We start from the raw sequence: 18,138 nt of genomic DNA on the forward strand, positions 1-18,138 counted from the left end.
TGCAATAACCGCCCTGAGCGATTCCATTTTGAACTTGAACCTTCGTATATAAGTGTTCAAAGATTTCAATTTTAGAATGGGTCTCACCGAACCGTCTGGTTTCGGTACCACAAACATTGTGGAATAGTAACCCCGGCCTTGTTGAAGGAGGGGTACCTTGATTATCACCTGCTGGAAGTACAGCTTGTGAATTGCCGCCAGTACTACCTCCCCTTTCTCCGAGGGCAGCAGGCAAGGCTGATTTGAGGTAACGGCGAGGGGGAGTCGCCTCGAACTCCAGCTTGTATCCCTGTGATACTACTTGCAGAACCCAGGGATCCACCTGTGAGCGAGCCCACTGGTCGCTGAAGATCCCGAGACGCTCCCCCACCGCACTTGGCTCCACCTGTGGAGCCCCAGCGTCATGCGGTGGACTCAGATGAAGCGGGGGAAGATTTTTGATCCTGGGAACTGGCTGTCTGGTGCAGCTTTTTCCCTCTTCCCTTGTCTCTGTGCAGAAAGGAAGCGCCTTTGACCCGCTCGCTTTTCTGAGGCCGAAAGGACTGTACCTGATAATACGGTGCTTTCTTAGGCTGTGAGGAACCTGAGGTAAAAAAAATTCTTCCCAGCTGTTGCTGTGGATACGAGGTCCCAGAGACCATCCCCAAACAATTCCTCACCCTCATAAGACAGAATCTCCATGTGCCTTTTAAAGTCAGCATCACCTGTCCACTGCCGGGTCCCTAATACCCTCCTGGCAGAAATGGACATTGCATTAACTTTTGGATGCCAGCCGGCCACTATCCCTCTGTGCATCCCTCATATATATAAGACGACGTCTTTAATATGCTCTATGGTTAGCAAAGTAGTATCCCTGTATAGGGTATCAATATTATCTGACAGGGTATCAGACCACGCTGCAGCAGCACTATCCATGCTGAGGCAATTGCAGGTCTCAGTATAGTACCTGAGTGTGTATATACAAACTTCAGGACAGCCTTAAGCTTTTTAACAGCAGGCTCCTTCAAAGTGGCCGTATCCTAAGACGGCAGTGCCACCTTTTTTGACAAACGTGTGAGCGCCTTATCCACCCTAGGGGATATCTCCGAACGTGACATATCCTCTGGCGGGAAAGGGTACGCCATCAGTAACTTTTTAGAAATTACCAGTTTCTTATCGGGGGAACCCACGCTTCATTCACTCATCTGATGGGGGAACAAAACACTGGCTGCTTTTTCTCCCCAAACATAAAACCCCTTTTTTTGTGGTATTTGGGTTAATGTCAGAAATGTGTAACACATTTTTCATTGCCGAGTGCAACGGATGTTCCTAGTGGATTGTGTATATGTCTCAACCTCGTCGACACTGGAGTCAGACTCCGTGTCGACATCTGTATCTGCCATCTGAGGTAGTGGGCGTTTTTGAGCCCCTGATGGCCTTTGAGACGCCTGGGCAGGCGCGGGCTGAGAAGCCGGCTGTCCCATAGCTGTTACGTCATCCAGCCCTTTACATAAGGAGTTGACACTGTCGGTTATCCACTTATCCATCCACTCTGGTGTCGGCCCCACAGGGGGCGACATCACATTAATCGGCATCTGTTCCGCCTCCACATAACCTTCCTCCTCAAACATGTCGACACAGCCGTACCGACACACCGCACACACACAGGGAATGCTCTGACTGAGGACAGGATCCCACAAAGTCCTTTGGGGAGACAGAGAGAGAGTATGCCAGCACACACCAGAGCGCTATATAATGCAGGGATTAACACTATAACTGAGTGATTATACCCCCAATAGCTGCTTGTATACACAATATTGCGCCTAAATTTGGTGCCCCCCCTCTCTTTTTAACCCTTTGAGCCTGAAAACTACAGTGGAGAGCCTGGGGAGCTGTCTTCCAGCTGCACTGTGAAGAAAAAATGGCGCCAGTGTGCTGAGGGAGATAGCCCCGCCCCTTTTTCGGCTGACTTTTCTCCCGCTTTTTTTATGGATTCTGGCAGGGGTATTTATCACATATATAGCCTCTGGGACTATATATAGTGATTTTTTGCCAGCCAAGGTATTCATATTGCTGCTCAGGGCGCGCCCCCCCCCCCCCCCAGCGCCCTGCACCCATCAGTGACCGGAGTGTGAGGTGTGCATGAGGAGCAATGGCGCACAGCTGCAGTGCTGTGCGCTACCTTGTTGAAGACCGAATTCTTCTGCCGCCGATTTCCAGGACCATCTTCATGCTTCTGGCTCTGTAAGGGGGACGGCGGCGCGGCTCCGGGACCGAACGATCGAGGTCGGGTCCTGTGTTCGATCCCTCTGGAGCTAATGGTGTCCAGTAGCCTAAGAAGCCCAAACTATCTCCAGTCAGGTAGGTTCGCTTCTTCTCCCCTTAGTCCCTCGTAGCAGTGAGTCTGTTGCCAGCAGATCTCACTGAAAATAAAAAACCTAAAATATACTTTTTTCTAGGAGCTCAGGAGAGCCCCTAGTGTGCATCCAGCTCAGCCGGGCACAAGATTCTAACTGAGGTCTGGAGGAGGGTCATAGAGGGAGGAGCCAGTGCACACCAGGTAGTCCTAAAGCTTTCTTTAGTTGTGCCCAGTCTCCTGCGGAGTCGCTATTCCCCATGGTTCTTACGGAGTCCCAGCATCCACTTAGGACGTCAGAGAAATATAGAAAACCAAATTAGCCTAGAAAAGGGGGTGGGGATATGTATAGGGGAGGGAAAAAGTGGAGACCGGCTGTGCCAAACAATAACAAATTATTGTCCTGTGTTATCAATACACTAGAGAATCCCAGCAAAATTGTCAGCCAATGAATTAACAACCATTACAATATAAAAATTAGAGAATAAAAACCTCCTTACACTGCAAAGGAAATGGATATAACAAAAGAGCACATTCATCAACCATGAACAGCCATTTGGACTGGGCATATAAAAACATCTTGTACAGTAGTTATTGAATGCAATAAAGAACAAGATACAATGCCCAAAAAAGAGAAAGTAAGTTAGTACGCATCATGCATTGTTTGTGGACTCAAAAATTATGATCGCCGCCAAGTTCTGTGCAGCGCAGACAGTGTCGAAGAAAATATGGGTTTCCCTGCATGGGTGACCCTTAACTTTGCTGGGAATGAGTGCAAAGCAGAGTTCCTTAGCAAATAAGGACTTGCAAATTGTTGAGAATTCCTTTCTCTTTGTTGCCACCGCATAAGAAAAATCTTTAAAAAGGAGCATTTTAGCACCCAGATAGAGGCATGAAGATGTCTTTCTATAGGCTTCCATAATACGTACTTTGTCCGCATAATTAAGGACATTCAAAATCACCGGTCTAGGCCTCTCTGGTAGTTTGCCTGTCAGGGCCAATTCTATGCACTCATGCAACCAGTATAGATTCAGATGCCATCCCCAGTGTCTTCTCCAGCTCTAGGGGAGGCAACTGATATACCAGGGACTTGAGGTTAGGTATCTTGACTGACCCTGGCAAGCCAATAATCCAAATGTTGGTCCTACGATTCCTATTCTCTAAGTCCTCCAACTTGTCCTGCATAGAAGCGACCAGTTTCTCATGCCCAGTAAGTGTCGCATGAGTTTCAGATAACTCGTCCTCCAGGTCTGACACCCTCTGCTCCGCTTCCATGAAACACAGATCATGCTGGTAAATTTCAGTAAGGGCAGAATCCAGTGAAACCTTTAATAAGGAGAGGAGGGGGGAGTGTACTACAGGCTTATCTTTACCTCTACCTTTCCCTGTATGGTTGGCTCTGGTGCACCTGGCAGGTGTCCTAACAACTGCACCAGGGACAGCGTCCTAAAATGATGATCGTAACACCTCTCAATATGAGTGAGAAGTATGAAGGAGAGAAATGCTGGTCAGTAATCAGCCTTAGAACAGCCTCCGTGCAGATGTAGCTGGCCAGCTGTCAATATACCACTTTGCTTATATACTGTGGGACCAAGGGACCAGCATAGGAGGTATCCACTAGCCAGCCCTCCACCTTCTCCCAGGCTGCAGAACAGAGGGAGGGGGGGAGATAGGGAGAGAGAAGCTCACCTCCCAGACGTCAAATCATGCAAAGGTGGTGGCTGTTGGGTGCCCTGTCAGACTCTGGCGTTTCAGGGATCTTCACCGACCGACAGCAAGCTGATGCAGGGTTCCTGGGCTCTAGCAGGCCCATACAATACTGTAGCTGTCCCCTGATAAAGTGGGGGTGCCTTCCCACAGCAAGAACCAGGAACAGCCACAGGTCCCATTTTTCAAGATGGCGGGCGTGGCGTGTGTGCAGCTATCCCAAGGCAGGGCAGGACAATGTGCCCAGGGATCAGTCTCCACAGGAGAGCTGTGACCACTGCAGGCGGCTTTCTCGCTCAGTGCCGCAGGGATAAAGAGCTAAGCGGCAGCTGAAGATACGGGACAGCGTGACCAGAGATGGCGGCAGCAGCTCTCCCCTCTATAGCGCTAGTCATTGGCACAGGTAGGGTATCCAAGAGCCTGTACACAGGAAGGGGGGTGTAAAGAAGGAGGGGTGCCAGGCAATATGGAGACCAATAAGCCGGAGATCAGTTTAATGAAAATAAGACTTTGTGCTGTAGCATGGTATGTATAGCCTAGTCTAGGGATAGGCAACATCTACCACACCTTTGCTGTTAGCGCATGCTAGAATTTGTAATTCTTTAGTAGCTAGAGTGCAGTACATTACCTGGTATGTGATCTATATAGCTACAGTATTGACACCAAATGGTCAAAAAATCGACAAGGTCATTAGGTTGACCTATAAATGGTAGACACTGTTTTTCTTAACTTTCATACTTTGCCGTGGACTACAACTGGGAATAGTAACCTGTGCTGAGCATAGCAAGGCACCTTGCCCAAAGCATAGCGAGCCATGCAAGGGGACGCAGTGCACTAATTGGGGGGTTCCCTGTGCTCTGACAGTGAAAAAGACCCCCCCTCACAAATGTGTCGACATTTTAATGTGTCGACCATTTATAGGTCACCCTAATGACCATGTCGACCATTTGGTGTCAACCTATTCACTGTATCGAAACACTGTACATCTATTGAACTGAAACCACATTTCCTACCCCTAGTTTAGAGGTTAAAGTTAAGTTCTTAACATGCCCTGCTTACAAACATCTGCCTGAACAATAGAATGGAGTGAGCTTGTTAAAACACATGAACTAATAAAGCTACAATTGTACAGGAGATTATAGGTTTTACATCTATCTGGAGAACTCTTGCAAAAGTAAAAGGAGTCGGCATTTATGCCTTCATATAAGCCTATATATTTAATTATCACAGACGTTACTTAAATCTATTCTGTTTTTAAGTCTATACTTTGATTTAAAAGAAATTTCAAGAGATACAGTAAGCTAGGAACTTAAAAAATGAAAACGCAGGTTTTAAAACAGAAATACATACCAAAATGTTTTATTTTGAAAGATTACAAATTCAAACAATACATTATATCTTATGGTGTTAAACTTTCATGGGGTTACATTATAGCTTGTCAGAGAAGTATTTTTATTTCAACAGCAAAACAACATACATGCTAAGTCTAACATTGAACAATTATCCATATTCATAGCCAAATTAAGGTATCATTGCTGAAACTTCAGTAAAAAAAAATACTTTCCAACAATATTGTCAAATGCCAACAGCAGCACAGGCACCAAATTCTAAGGAATGTACAGAGGTATCTCATTAAGTACAAAATAAATTATGTAAAAAGGCATGAATGACGACACCAGTGAACAATTACATAATCTCAGACATCCCACAAAGCACTGATCGCATAGACCCCAGGACTTTTGATGGTCTGTGGTGCACAATCACAATGAGAATGGCAGATCGTTCTTTGTCCAGATGTTCACTAGAACATTCCTCCACCCATTCCACCCATTCCACCCATGCCCCCCATGCCCGGTTCCTTCTCTTCCTTTGGAATTTCAGTCACTACGGCTTCTGCTGTTGCCAGAAGTGAAGCTACACCTGCTGCATCCATTAACGCCGTTCTTACCACCTAAAAATAATTTAAAAAAAATACAAAATTTTGAACTTTTTGGCCTACTGCTGCCTTTACGCAAGATAAAAATATACATGATATTGATTTATACAATATGTAATAGAATGACAGTACACGCAAACTCGCCAGAATCTTGTCCTGATCACATTCAGTACAACACGCTCTACAGGTTTGTAATGGTACAAATGCATGAAACCAAGCAATAGCCTGTAAAATTCTAAATTTAGTGTTATTACTCCAGAATAACTTGCAAAACAATATACAGGTTAGAGGACATCAAGACAGCTGCTAAAAGTAACTCTCTCGCTATACTCCATTTGTTTAGATATATACGTTATGGTAAGAACTTACAGTTGATAACGGTATTTCTCCTAAGTCCACAGGATAACAATGGGATATATGATGAAGCGACAGGAGATTTGCACCAATCGGTCAAAGCTTTTCCGGCCTCCCAGCATGCAACGGGCCCGTCCCTATATCCCTGTCTCCTTGCTCAGGCAAATCAGTTGTAGTCCAAAGCTCAAGGCTGGAGCATCATAGATAGCCCTAATCAGGCGATAACACACATGCACACCCTTCCGTACAAGAAGGAAGAGATTCGGGAGTAAAAGGATCCTCAAATCAGGTGCGTCAGGGTGGGATCCCTGTGGACTTAGGAGAAATACCGTTATCAACGGTAAGTTCTTACCATAATGTATATTTCTCCGGCAGGGTCCACAGGTTATCCACAGGATAACAATGGGATTTCCCAAAGCAATTTAGTGGTGGGGACGCTCCTGAATTAAGCGTCATGAGAGGCAAAGGTATCCAAGGCATAATGCCTAATGGATGTGTTAATGGAAGACCATGTGACTGCCTTACATATCTGTTCTGCTGAAGCACCACGTTGTGCTGCACATGATGGACCTACCTTACGATTAGAGTGAGCAGAGACATTAGCCGGAACAGGGAGATCAGATTGCGAATATGCTTCTGAAATAGTCATTTGAAGCCATCTCGCCAATGTCTGCTTATCAGCAAGCCATCCTCTCTTGTGAAATCTGTAGAGAATGAAGAGAGAATCTGTCTTTTTGATGGCACTGCTACGATCCACGTAGATCCTTAAGGCACGGACCACGTTCATCGGTGCATCTCCCGCAACAAGGCCCGGTACCTGGAAAGCAGAGACTATAATTTCTTCATTAAGGTGGAATTTAGACACCACCTTTGGAAGATACCCAGATCTAGTTCTGAGAACTGCTTTATCTGGATAAAAAAAATCCGATATGGGGAAGGACATAACGCCCCTAAATCTGATACAATTCTAGCTGATGCCATAGCCAGTAGAAAGAGAACTTTAGCTTTCAACAATTTAAGATCCACTTTATTAAGTGGTTCAAACGGGGTAACTTGAAGGGCTTTCAGGACTAGACTAAAGTCCCAAGGCACTGTAGGAGGAACAAAAGGAGGTTGAATGCGCAGCATTCCCTGGAAAAAAAGTATGCATATCCTGTAAATTGGCAATTTTCCTTTTGGAACCATACAGTCAATGCCAACACTTGCACTCTCAAGGAAGCCACCTTCAAATCTTTATCCATTCCTGCCTGAAGGAATGTTAAGACCCTGGCAACTCTGAAAGCCTTAGGGTCCATTTTCCGTTCACTGCACCAATGAATATAGGTTTGCCATATTCATAGATTAGTATGAGCCGAGGAAGGTTTCCTTGTTCTGAGCATAGTTTGAATTACCTGTTGTGAGAATCCTTTTGACTTCAGGATAGAGGTTTCAAGAGCCATGCTTTCAAAGACAGTCGATTCAGATGTCTGTGATAACAAGGACCCTGCATTAGTAGATCTGGACGTTGAGGGAGCAGAAGTGAAACATCCATCGACATCCTCTGAAGATTTGTGTAATAAATGTCTTCTAGGCCAAGCCGGAGGTATTAGTATCACGGCACCTTTCCCTTGCTTTATCTTTCTCACAACCCTGGGTAATAGGGTGATAGGAGGAAACACATAAGCCAGATAAAAGTCCTATCTCAACGACAAGGCATCCACAAAGATCGCTCTGGGATCCTTTGTTCTTAACCAGTCTACGAGAACTTTGTTATTCAGACGGGACGCCATGAGATCTCTCTCTGGCAACCACCACTTGTCTACTAGAGTCTGGAGGACCTCCGGGTGCAGAGACCATTCGTTTGTCTGACTTGTGTGTCGACTGAGAAAGTCCGCTTCCCAGTTTAGGACTGCCATAACGAACACTGCGGACAAGGCTGGATGATGAAGTTCTGCCTACTTTAGTATGTGGCTTACCTCCTTCACCGCTTTTCGGCTGCGAGTTCCACCCTGATGGTTGAGGTACGCTACTGCCGTTGCATTGTCCGAGTGGATCTAGACTGGTTTTCCCAGTAGAATGTCCTTTGCCTGAATCAGTGCCAATATGTTTATTGGCAGGCAACTTTCTTCCCTGGTCCATTGCCCCTGAAAACACAACCTTCCTGACACTGCTCCCCAGCACTGGAGACTGGCATCTGTTGTCAGAATTTCCCAATCTGATATCCAAAGGGATCTTCCCCTTGTCCAGATGGGATGTCTGTAGCCACCAGGCTAATGACCTTCTTACTTCTATCGTAAGAGACATGGTCTGTGTTTTTATCGTCTGATGCAACCCATTCCATTTGGCAAGAATGAGACGCCACAGCGGCCTTGAGTGGAATTGTGCATACTCCACCATGTCGAATGTTGACACCATCAAACCAATCACGCGCATTGCTGCGTGAATGGATACCTTTTGACTGTGTAACAAGTCCTGAATCCTTGACTGGACCTTGGATATCTTGTTCACAGTTAAACTTACTCTTTGAAGACCTGAATCCAGTACAGCCCCCAAATGAGTCATCCATTGTGACGGAACCAGAGACGATTTTGCTCAGTTTATGAGCCACCCGTGGTTCTGCAGAAACGTTATTGTCTGTTGCAGATGACATAAGAGCAAATCCTGCATCTGTGCAAGGATTAAAACATTGTCGAGGTATGGAAAAATTCTTATCCCCTGTTGGCAGAGATAAGCTGCCATTACCACCATAATCTTGGTAAATACTCTGGGAGCTACGGCTAACCCAAAAAGTAGGGCCTGGAACTGAAAATGCTGTTGGATGACAGCAAACCTGAGATAGCACTTATAGGACAGTGCTATAGGAATATGAAGGTAAGCATCCTGTATATCCAGGGATACAATATAATCCTCTGGTTCCATGGCTAAAATGATGGAACGTAACATCTCCATGTGAAACCGAGGTACCCAAATATATTTGTTCAGTACTTTGAGATTGAGAATGGGCCGAAAATACCCATTTGGCTTCTGAACTAAAAACAGGTTGGAGTAAAATCCTGTCCCCGTTGTGCAGGAGGAACTGGAATGACTACTTCAGAGTGAAGCAATTTCTGAACGGCCTCTAACAAAGAACTGGCCGTCGTGTCTACCCGAGACGAACTGGTACAAAAAATACCTTTGAGGAGGTTGCTTCTTGAAGGCAAAAGCATAATCTAGAGATACCACTTCCTGCACCCAGGCATCTGTTGTAGACTGCTGCCAGACCTGTACAAACTGAAAAGTCGGCCCCCCACCCTGGGGTCCCCTAGGTGGAGACCCACACCATCAGGATGATTGTTTATTATCTGTCTTCCCAACTGGTCCTCCGGTAGCCCAATGCTTTTGTGTCTTACCAGACTTGTTGTATTGGGCCTGCTTGCCAACACTTTTTCCTTTAGAGTTTCATAGAGACCGAAAGGGACGAAAAGCCGGAACTTGAGATTTTAAATTGTATGTGGAAGGAAACTTGATCTTTTTGGAGTCTGCTTCTGACTCCAGAATATCTGTCAATTCTTTACCAAAAAGAATATCTCCAGAAAAAGGTAACGATTCCAAAACCTTCTTAGATTCTGAGTCAACTTTCCACGTACGTAGCCAAACTGCTCTGCGAGCAGCTATTGTTGAAGCGGACGCCCTGGAGTCAATAGTACCCATATCCAATGCTGCTTCTCCCAGGAACATTGCAGCCTGTTTTAGATGAGCTATATGGGATTTTTGCTCTCTAGAAACTATAGAAAAATCCCCCTCCAATGCATCAGCCCAGGCAGCCACTGCCTTTGCAATCCAAGCTTCAGCCATGGCTGGCCTTATGACTGCCCCAGACAGGGAAAAAATGTTTTTTAGAAAACCATCCACTCGCCTATCCATGACATCATTTAAAGATGTTGAAGACAAAAGGTAATGTAGATTTTCGCACTAATCGAATTACATGCATATCTCCTTTAGGAGCCACTTCCCATTTAAACAATCCCCAGCTGGAAGAGGATAATTGGAATTCCATTTCTTAGGAATTCTAAACTTATTGGGCGTAGCCCAAGCCTCTTCCATAATTTCCGTCAGCTGATCTGACCCTGGAAACTCAGTCTTAACGGTTTTGGGACGTTTAAAACACAGGTGCCTTGGTTTTTAACACAGGCTCTGCTGAAACCTCTAAGGATAGAATGGCTTTCATTGCTTTAGTTAACTCAGCTATATCCACTGAGCTGAAACCTTCCTCCTCCTCCTCCTCCTCTTCTTCCTCCTCCTCATCTGAATCATGTGTAGCCTGTGAAGGTGAAGATTTACTTACCACTGGTTTATCAGCTTGTTTATTTTGAGAAGCAGCTGCTGGAAGTGATACACCATAGGTGGGGAGCTGCATGTAAGGGTTAATAGTTTCACTTATCCCTTGTACAGGAGTTGGAGGAATGAACATAGCCCAAGGTGGATCCATCTGCACCTGAATCTGCCTTGTATTTTTCATTAACCCGATGAAAGCGAAAAATTAGCATACAAACCATCCTGAACCAGATCCTGAGAGGATAACAGAGTTTTGCAAGACAAACATGATATGAGTGTTGGTGTTGCTGTGAGTGTACCTTCCTCACCTTTGCACACAATTTGTGACTGTAAGCACTTTAAATTTCTTACAGTGATATACAATCCGACCCTACCCATGCACCAGCATTGAGGATCGGAATAAACAAACTGACAAAAATATAGTAAAGTCAGCAATCACACTAGCAGTCAGTCACGTTTTAAAGCAGAAAAGATATACCGAAATGTATCTAAAACGGGCACTACTTTGGGTTGGTTTCCCTAGCAGCTGTTTTAATGGAGGTAGTCACTCTCCACAACACATACACAGGACACAAAGAGAAATTAACAGCGCTACCTTGGATAAATGTAAAAATGAACCATGTATAGCAGATTAATCTAAACAACCCTTTTTTATTGAAAGAGTTTAAAAAAGAGTTTGTTAACTCATGAATTAATATCACTGAAGCATTTACATACAATGATAGACACACAAAAAAAACTGCCTAAATATTTTTTCTAGCAGCATTCATATATATTGTCCACTTATCCGTGGTCAATTATCAGGGACTTGTCATACAGTTCTGTGGGCTACAGTCCATATATATTTAGAAACGTGGTCACTGACCAATGACAATGGTCTCAGATGATTTAAGATATTTACCGGTCCCAAGGTATTTGTGAAGGGAAAAGTCCTCCTCGTGTTGAGCCTTTTGTAGCAGGATTTCACCAAGATGGCAGTGGTTCACAGCACGATGAATGGAGTACACTTTAACCTTTGTGGTTTGGACCAGAGGTGACCCAAATCGTCCAATGGATGGTGGATGGAATCAGAGTCCACAGAGTCCCATAGACCAAGGTGCAAAGAGGAACAAGCCTGACGCGTTTCGCTGACAGTGCACAGCTTTTTCAAAGGTCTAACGTATACAGACGCAAATGCAAAAGAACACAGGATTTTAATACCTATCGGTAAATCTTTTTCTCCTAGTCCGTAGAGGATGCTGGGGTCCACTTCAGTACCATGGGGTATAGATGGTTCCACAGGAGCCATGGGCACTTTAAGACTTTTCTAGAGTGTGAACTGGCTCCTCCCTCTATGCCCCTCCTCCAGACCTCAGTATAGGAACTGTGCCCAGGGAGACGGACATTTCGAGGAAAGGATTTACTTTTAAGTTAACGGTGAGATTCATACCAGCTCACACTTCAACCATGCCGCACACATGGCATTCAACAAAACACATGCCAACGGGCATGAACATTACAGCAACTGTGCTGAAAACATTTTTAACAAAATAACAACTGCAATTAAAGTACGCACTGGGCTGGGTGCTCAGCATCCTCTACGGACTAGAAGAAAAGGATTAACCGGTAGGTATTAAAATCCTGTTTTCTCATACGTCCTAGAGGATGCTGGGGTCCACTTCAGTACCAAAGCGCCAGTACGGGTGGGAGAGTGCGGATGACCCTACAGCACCGATTGACCAAACTTTAGGTCCTCATCGGCCAAGGTGTCCAACTTGTAAAACTTGTAAAACTTAGCAAACGTGTTTGCCCCTGACCAAGTAGCTGCTCTGCAAAGTTTTAACGCCGAGACCCCCTGGGCAGCCTCCCAGGATGAGCCCACCTTTCTGGTAGAATGGGCATTCACTGAATTCGATATCGGCAATCCTGCCGTGGAGTAAGCATGCTGAATCGTACCTCTGATCAAGCGCGCAATGGTCTGCTTAGAAGCAGGACACCCAATCTTGTTGGGAGCATGCAGGATAAAGAGAGCCTCTGTTTTCCGTATCCGAGCTGTTGTTGCAATATAAATTTTCAAAGCTCTGACCACATCCAGAGACTTTGACGCAGCGAAGGTGTCAGTAGCCACTGGCACCACAATAGGTTGGTTTATATGGAAAGAAGAAACCACCTTCGGTAGAAATTGCTGACGAGTTCTTGACTCAGTCCCATCTTCATGGAAGATCAAGTAAGGACTCGTCAGACAAGGCCCCTAACTCATACACCCTCCTTGCGGATGCCAAGGCCAACAGCATGATCACTTTCCAAGTGAGAAACTTCAACTCTATCTCCTGTAGAGGCTCAAACCAATCCGATTGAAGGTACTGCAACACCACGTTAAGATCCCATGGTGCCACTGGAGGCACAAATGGAGGTTGAATATGCAGAACCTTTTTCACGAACGTCTGAACCTCTGGAAGGGAGGCCAATTGTTTCTGAAAGAAACCAGACAAGGCCGAAATCTAGACCTTGATTGAACGCAATCTCAGACCCGCATCCACACCTGCCTGCAGAAAATGGAGAAAACGTCCAAACAAACTCCTCCGTAGGAGCCTTCTTTGATTCACACCAAGGCACATTTTCTCCAAATACAGTGGTAATGTTTAGACGTTACTCCTTTCCTGGCCTGAATCAGAGTGGGAATGACTTCTTTTGGAATACCCTTTCGGGCTAGGATCTGGCGCTCAACAGCCATGCTGTCAAACGTAGCCACGGTAAGTCTCGATACACGCACGGCCCCTGCTGCAGCAGGTCCTCGCGAAGAGACCGAGGATCTTCTATTAGCAATTCCTGAAGATCTGGATACCAAGCTCTCCTTGCCCAGACTGGGACAATGAGGATCGCTCGAACCCTTGTTCTTCTCACGATCTTGAGCACTTTTGGTATTAGTGGAAGTGGAGGAAAGACATACACCAACCGAAACACCCACTGGGTCACCAGTGCATCCACTGCTATTGCTTCAGGGTCTCTCGACCTGGAACAATATCTCTGAAGCTTCTTGTTGAGACTAGATGCCATCATGTCTACTTGAACTCCCCTAACGACCTGACACCTCTGTGAAGACTTCTTGGTGGAGGCCCCATTCTGCATGTCTTTCTGCCCAGAAGAGGATCTTTGTCAATTCTGCCATCGCCGCTCTGCTTTTCGTTCCACCCGACGGTTTATGTACGTGACTGCTGTTACATTGTCCGACTGGAACTGTACGGGTTGATCTTGAAGAAGATGCCCCGCTTGTAGAAGGCCGTTGTAAATAGCTCTCAACTCAAGAATGTTTATGTGAAGACAGGTTTCCTGACTTGACCATGTTCCTTGGAAGCTTTCTCCCTGTGTGACTGCACCCTAGCTTTGGAGACTTGCATCTGTGGTTACTAGGACCCAGTCATGAATCCCGAACCTGCGTCCCTCTAGTAGGTGAGAACTGTGTAGCCACCACAGGAGCGAAATTCTGGCTTTGGACGACAGGATTATCTTCCGGTGCATGTGTAGGTGGGATCCAGACCACTTGTCCAACAGGTCCCACTGGAATACTTTGGCATGGAATCGGCCAAACTGTATGGCCTCGTAGGCCGCTACCATCTTCCCCAACACCCAAATGCATTGATGAGTTGACACTTGTTGGTTTCAGAATTTGTTTGACCATTCTCTGGATTTCCACAGCCTTTTCTACTGGAAGAAATACCCTCTGTACTTCTGTGTCCACTATCATCCCCAGAAAGGACAATCTTGTCGTTGGTTCCAATTGTAACTTTGGAAAACTTATGATCCAACCGTGATGTTAAAGTACTGTCAGGGAGAGTGCCATGTTCTGCACCAACTTTTCCCTGGATCGCGCTTTTAATCGGTAGATCTTCCAGGTCAGGAATTAAATTGACTCCTTGTTGTTGAAGGAGGACCATCATCTCCTGCCATCACCTTCGGTGCCATGGAAGGTCCTACCGGCAACGTCTGAAATTGGTGATGACAATTCTGTATTGAGAATCTCAGATAAGCTTGATGTGGAGGATAAATGGGAACGTGTAAGTAGGCATCTTTTGTGTCTACTGACACCATGACGTCCCCCTCCTCCAGACTGGAAACCACTGCCCTCAGGGATTCCATCTTGAACTAGGACCTTTACAGGTAGAGATTTAGAGTATACAGGTTTAGAATTGGTATGACCAAGCCGTTCGGCTTCGGAACCACGAATAGGGTTGCAATAAAACCCTTCCCCTTGTTGTAACAAGGGAACCAGGACAAAAACTTGATCCTGACACAATTTTTGTATTGCTGCTGCTACCACTTCCCTGTCTCGGATAGAAGCTGGTAAGGTCCATTTGAAAATACGGCCTGGGGAAATGTCTTGAAACTCCAGTTTGTTCCCGTGGGACTCTATTTGTATGACCCACGGGCCAGATTGAACCCAGAACTGACTGAAAAGTTTCAGACGCGCCCCCACCTGAGCGGACTCCCACAAGGGAGCCCCAGCGTCATGCTGAAGATTTGGCAGGAGCAGAGGTTGATTTCTGCTCTTGTGATCCTGGAGACACTGTGGACTTTATTTGCTTTTCCCCTTTCTTTACCCACAAAGAAAGGGGAACCTTTACCCTTTTTAGCAATTTTTGGGCCTAAATGACTGCATCTGAGAGTGATGTGTCTTTTTCGCCAGCGCAGGAGCAATGGGCAAGAATGTCGACTTACCTGCGGTAGCCGCAGAAACTCAAGCATCCAGCCCATCTCCAAATAAGGACTCACCTTAATACGGGAGAGGCTCCATATTCCTTTTGGAATCTGCGTCAGCCTTCCATTGGCGAATCCACAACGCCCTCCGCGCTGATTGCCATGGTAGCGGCTCTTGATCCCAAGAGACCAATATCTTTCATGGTTTCTAGCATGTACGCAGCAGCGTCTTTGATATGACCTAACGTTAGGAGTATCTTGTCTATATCTATTGTGTCAATGTCTAATGACAAGTTTTCTGACCACTTTTCAATAGCACGACTCACTCACGCAAAGGGAATGGTAGGCCAAAGTAGTGTCCCATTGGCCACATAAATAGATTACAACGTAGACTCCAATTTGCGGTCTGCCAGCTGCTTAAGTGAAGCCGTCCCAGGGAGAAACACGTTTTTCCTTTAACCGTGACAGGGCACTATCTAAAATGGGGGTGACTCCCACCTTTTCCTGTCCTCTGCATGGTAAAAGGCTAAGCTGCCTGACTTCTTTTGGGAATCTGAAATTTCTTTTTGGGTTAAACTAGACTCCCTCCAAGAGACTGTTCAGCTCATGAGGTGGAGGGAAAGTTACATTACTTCTTTACTAAAGTAAGCCTGCTCCTGTGGTAAAGGAGGAGGCCCCGTAACTTCTAATACCTCCTTTATAGCTAAACATGTTTTGAAAGTTTTTCGCTAACTTAGGACCTATTCCCCTGGAATCACTAGTGTCGACACAGGAATCAGCGTCCGTGACGGTATCAGTTCATACTTGCAAAACTTTATGTAATCCAGAGGGGTCCCCTGTGGATGAAAAGCAGAACTATTAAAAATCACATCAACAGATTATTTTCAGTTTTCTGCATGAGACTCAGACGTATCCATTCTCTTACTGATATAATTCCCACTATCACGTAAATCTTTCACCCAGTCAGGTTCGTGGTGTCACATTACAACTCTGTGTCCCTAACATGGCTCCCACAGAGGGAGAGCTCCCTGCCTCAGACATGTCATACATGTGCACAATCACACCACAGACACTCCGAGGCTTATAGGGACAGACCCACAGAAAAATCTGTCAGAGGGACATAGAAAAAACATCGCCAGTCCACAACTCAGCGCTTAAATAAAAAATCCCTGTGTCGTGTACTTTGTACAAAGAGACTTTCCGCGCTATATATATTGTCAATAATAGGTTATAATACCACAATATGCACTTTACCCCCCTTTTTGCACTCTGATACTAAAATCATAAGTTGAGAGGAGGATCAGTGTTTCTTCCCTTGCTTTTTGCTGGAAGAAAATGGCACTGAGCAGTGTGCTGGCTGCCTGAGGAGGATGCCCCACCCCCTGCAATGGTGCGTTCTTCCTCAGCAAACATGAGGTAATATTTATACTGGCGGGGGTGTAGGATTGTGCTACGGCATAATATGCTACTTGTGCCAGTGTAAGAGTAGGTTTTAATGCAGCCCAGGGCCGGCCGCCCCCCGCGCGCCCTGCACCCGGCTGTGCGCTGTGTATGGGTAGCTTGTCCGTGCAGCATTCCCGCTCGCTACGTGGTACCTTGAGCCGTCACGATGACCTGAGGTCCCTCTTGCAGATCTCCGGTAAGAATACTCACGCGTCTTCTGACTTCTGGCTCTGTTAGGGGGGTGACGGCGTACTGTGGGAGTGAGCGCATAGCCGCAGCGTGTTCAGTACCCTTCAGGAGCTAATGGTGTCCTGTCAGCAAGAGGCAGAGCAATGAAACTATTTAGGAAGTTGGTTCTTACTTCTTCTCCCTAAGTCCCACGAAACAGGGAGACTGTTGCCAGCAGTCTCCCTGAAAATAAAAAACCTAACAAAGTATTTTCAGTGAAACTCAGTAGAGCTCCACTGGAGTGCAACCAGTCTGCCTGGGCACATTTTCTAAACTGAGGTCTGGAGGAGGGGCATAAAGGGAGGAGCCAGTTCACACTCTAGAAAAGTCTTAAAGTGCCCATGGCTCCTGCGGAACAGTCTATACCCCATGGTACTGAAGTGGACCCCAGCATCCTCTAGGATGTATGAGAAACAGTAAATGTATACAGACTCATATGCAATAGGCACTTATCTAACTACAGTGGGGATTGAAAGTTTTGGCCGCCCAGGCCAAAATTCATTTTAATGTGCAAAAAGAAGCCAAGGAAAGATGGAAAAATCTCCAAAAGGCATCAAATTGCAGATTAGACATTCTTATAACAGGGCAAAAAAAGTTTGATTTTATTTCCATCATTTACACTTTCAAAAGAACAGAAAACAAAAAATGGCGTCTGCAAAAGTTTGGCCACCCTGCAGAGTTAATACCTTGTACTGCCCCCTTTGGCAAGTATCACAGCTTGTAAACGCTTTTTGTAGCCAGCCAAGAGTCTTTCAATTCTTGTTTGAGGTATCTTCGCCCATTCTTCCTTACAAAAGTCTTCCAGTTCTTTGAGATTCCTGGGCTGTCTGTGACGCACTGCTCTTTTAAGGTCTATCCATAGATTTTAAATTATGTTGAGGTAGGAGATTGTGAAGGCCATGGCAAAACCTTCAGTTTACGCCTCTTGATGTAATCCACCGTGGATTTTGAGGTGTGTTTAGGATCATTATCCATTTATAGAAGCCAGCCTCTCTTTAACTTCAGATTTTTCACAGATGGCATCAAGTTAGCATCCAAAATTTGCTGGAATCTTATCGAATCCATTTTTCCTTCTACTCGTGAAATGTTCCCTGTGCCACTGGCAGCAATACAACCCCAAAGCAGGACAAAGGTTCTTTTCATTAAATTCTGTGCCCTTCCTTCTCCA

General features: G+C 45.6%; 1 protein-coding gene across 2 annotated transcripts in view; it reads right to left on the reverse strand.

Annotated features, from left to right (window-relative positions):
• Positions 1–5,371: 5,371 nt before the first annotated feature.
• HSPD1 (heat shock protein family D (Hsp60) member 1) overlaps positions 5,372–18,138 on the reverse strand; it is a 451,411-nt gene continuing 438,644 nt past the window's right edge. For both annotated transcript variants that reach the window (XM_063934112.1, XM_063934111.1), the window contains one exon: positions 5,372–5,993. In XM_063934112.1, the coding sequence (XP_063790182.1) occupies positions 5,920–5,993 (74 nt within the window). In that variant the 3' untranslated portion in view covers positions 5,372–5,919. The remainder of the gene's footprint in view (positions 5,994–18,138) is intronic.

Source organism: Pseudophryne corroboree, chromosome 7, assembly GCF_028390025.1.
Source record: "Pseudophryne corroboree isolate aPseCor3 chromosome 7, aPseCor3.hap2, whole genome shotgun sequence".
Lineage (NCBI taxonomy): Eukaryota > Metazoa > Chordata > Amphibia > Anura > Myobatrachidae > Pseudophryne > Pseudophryne corroboree.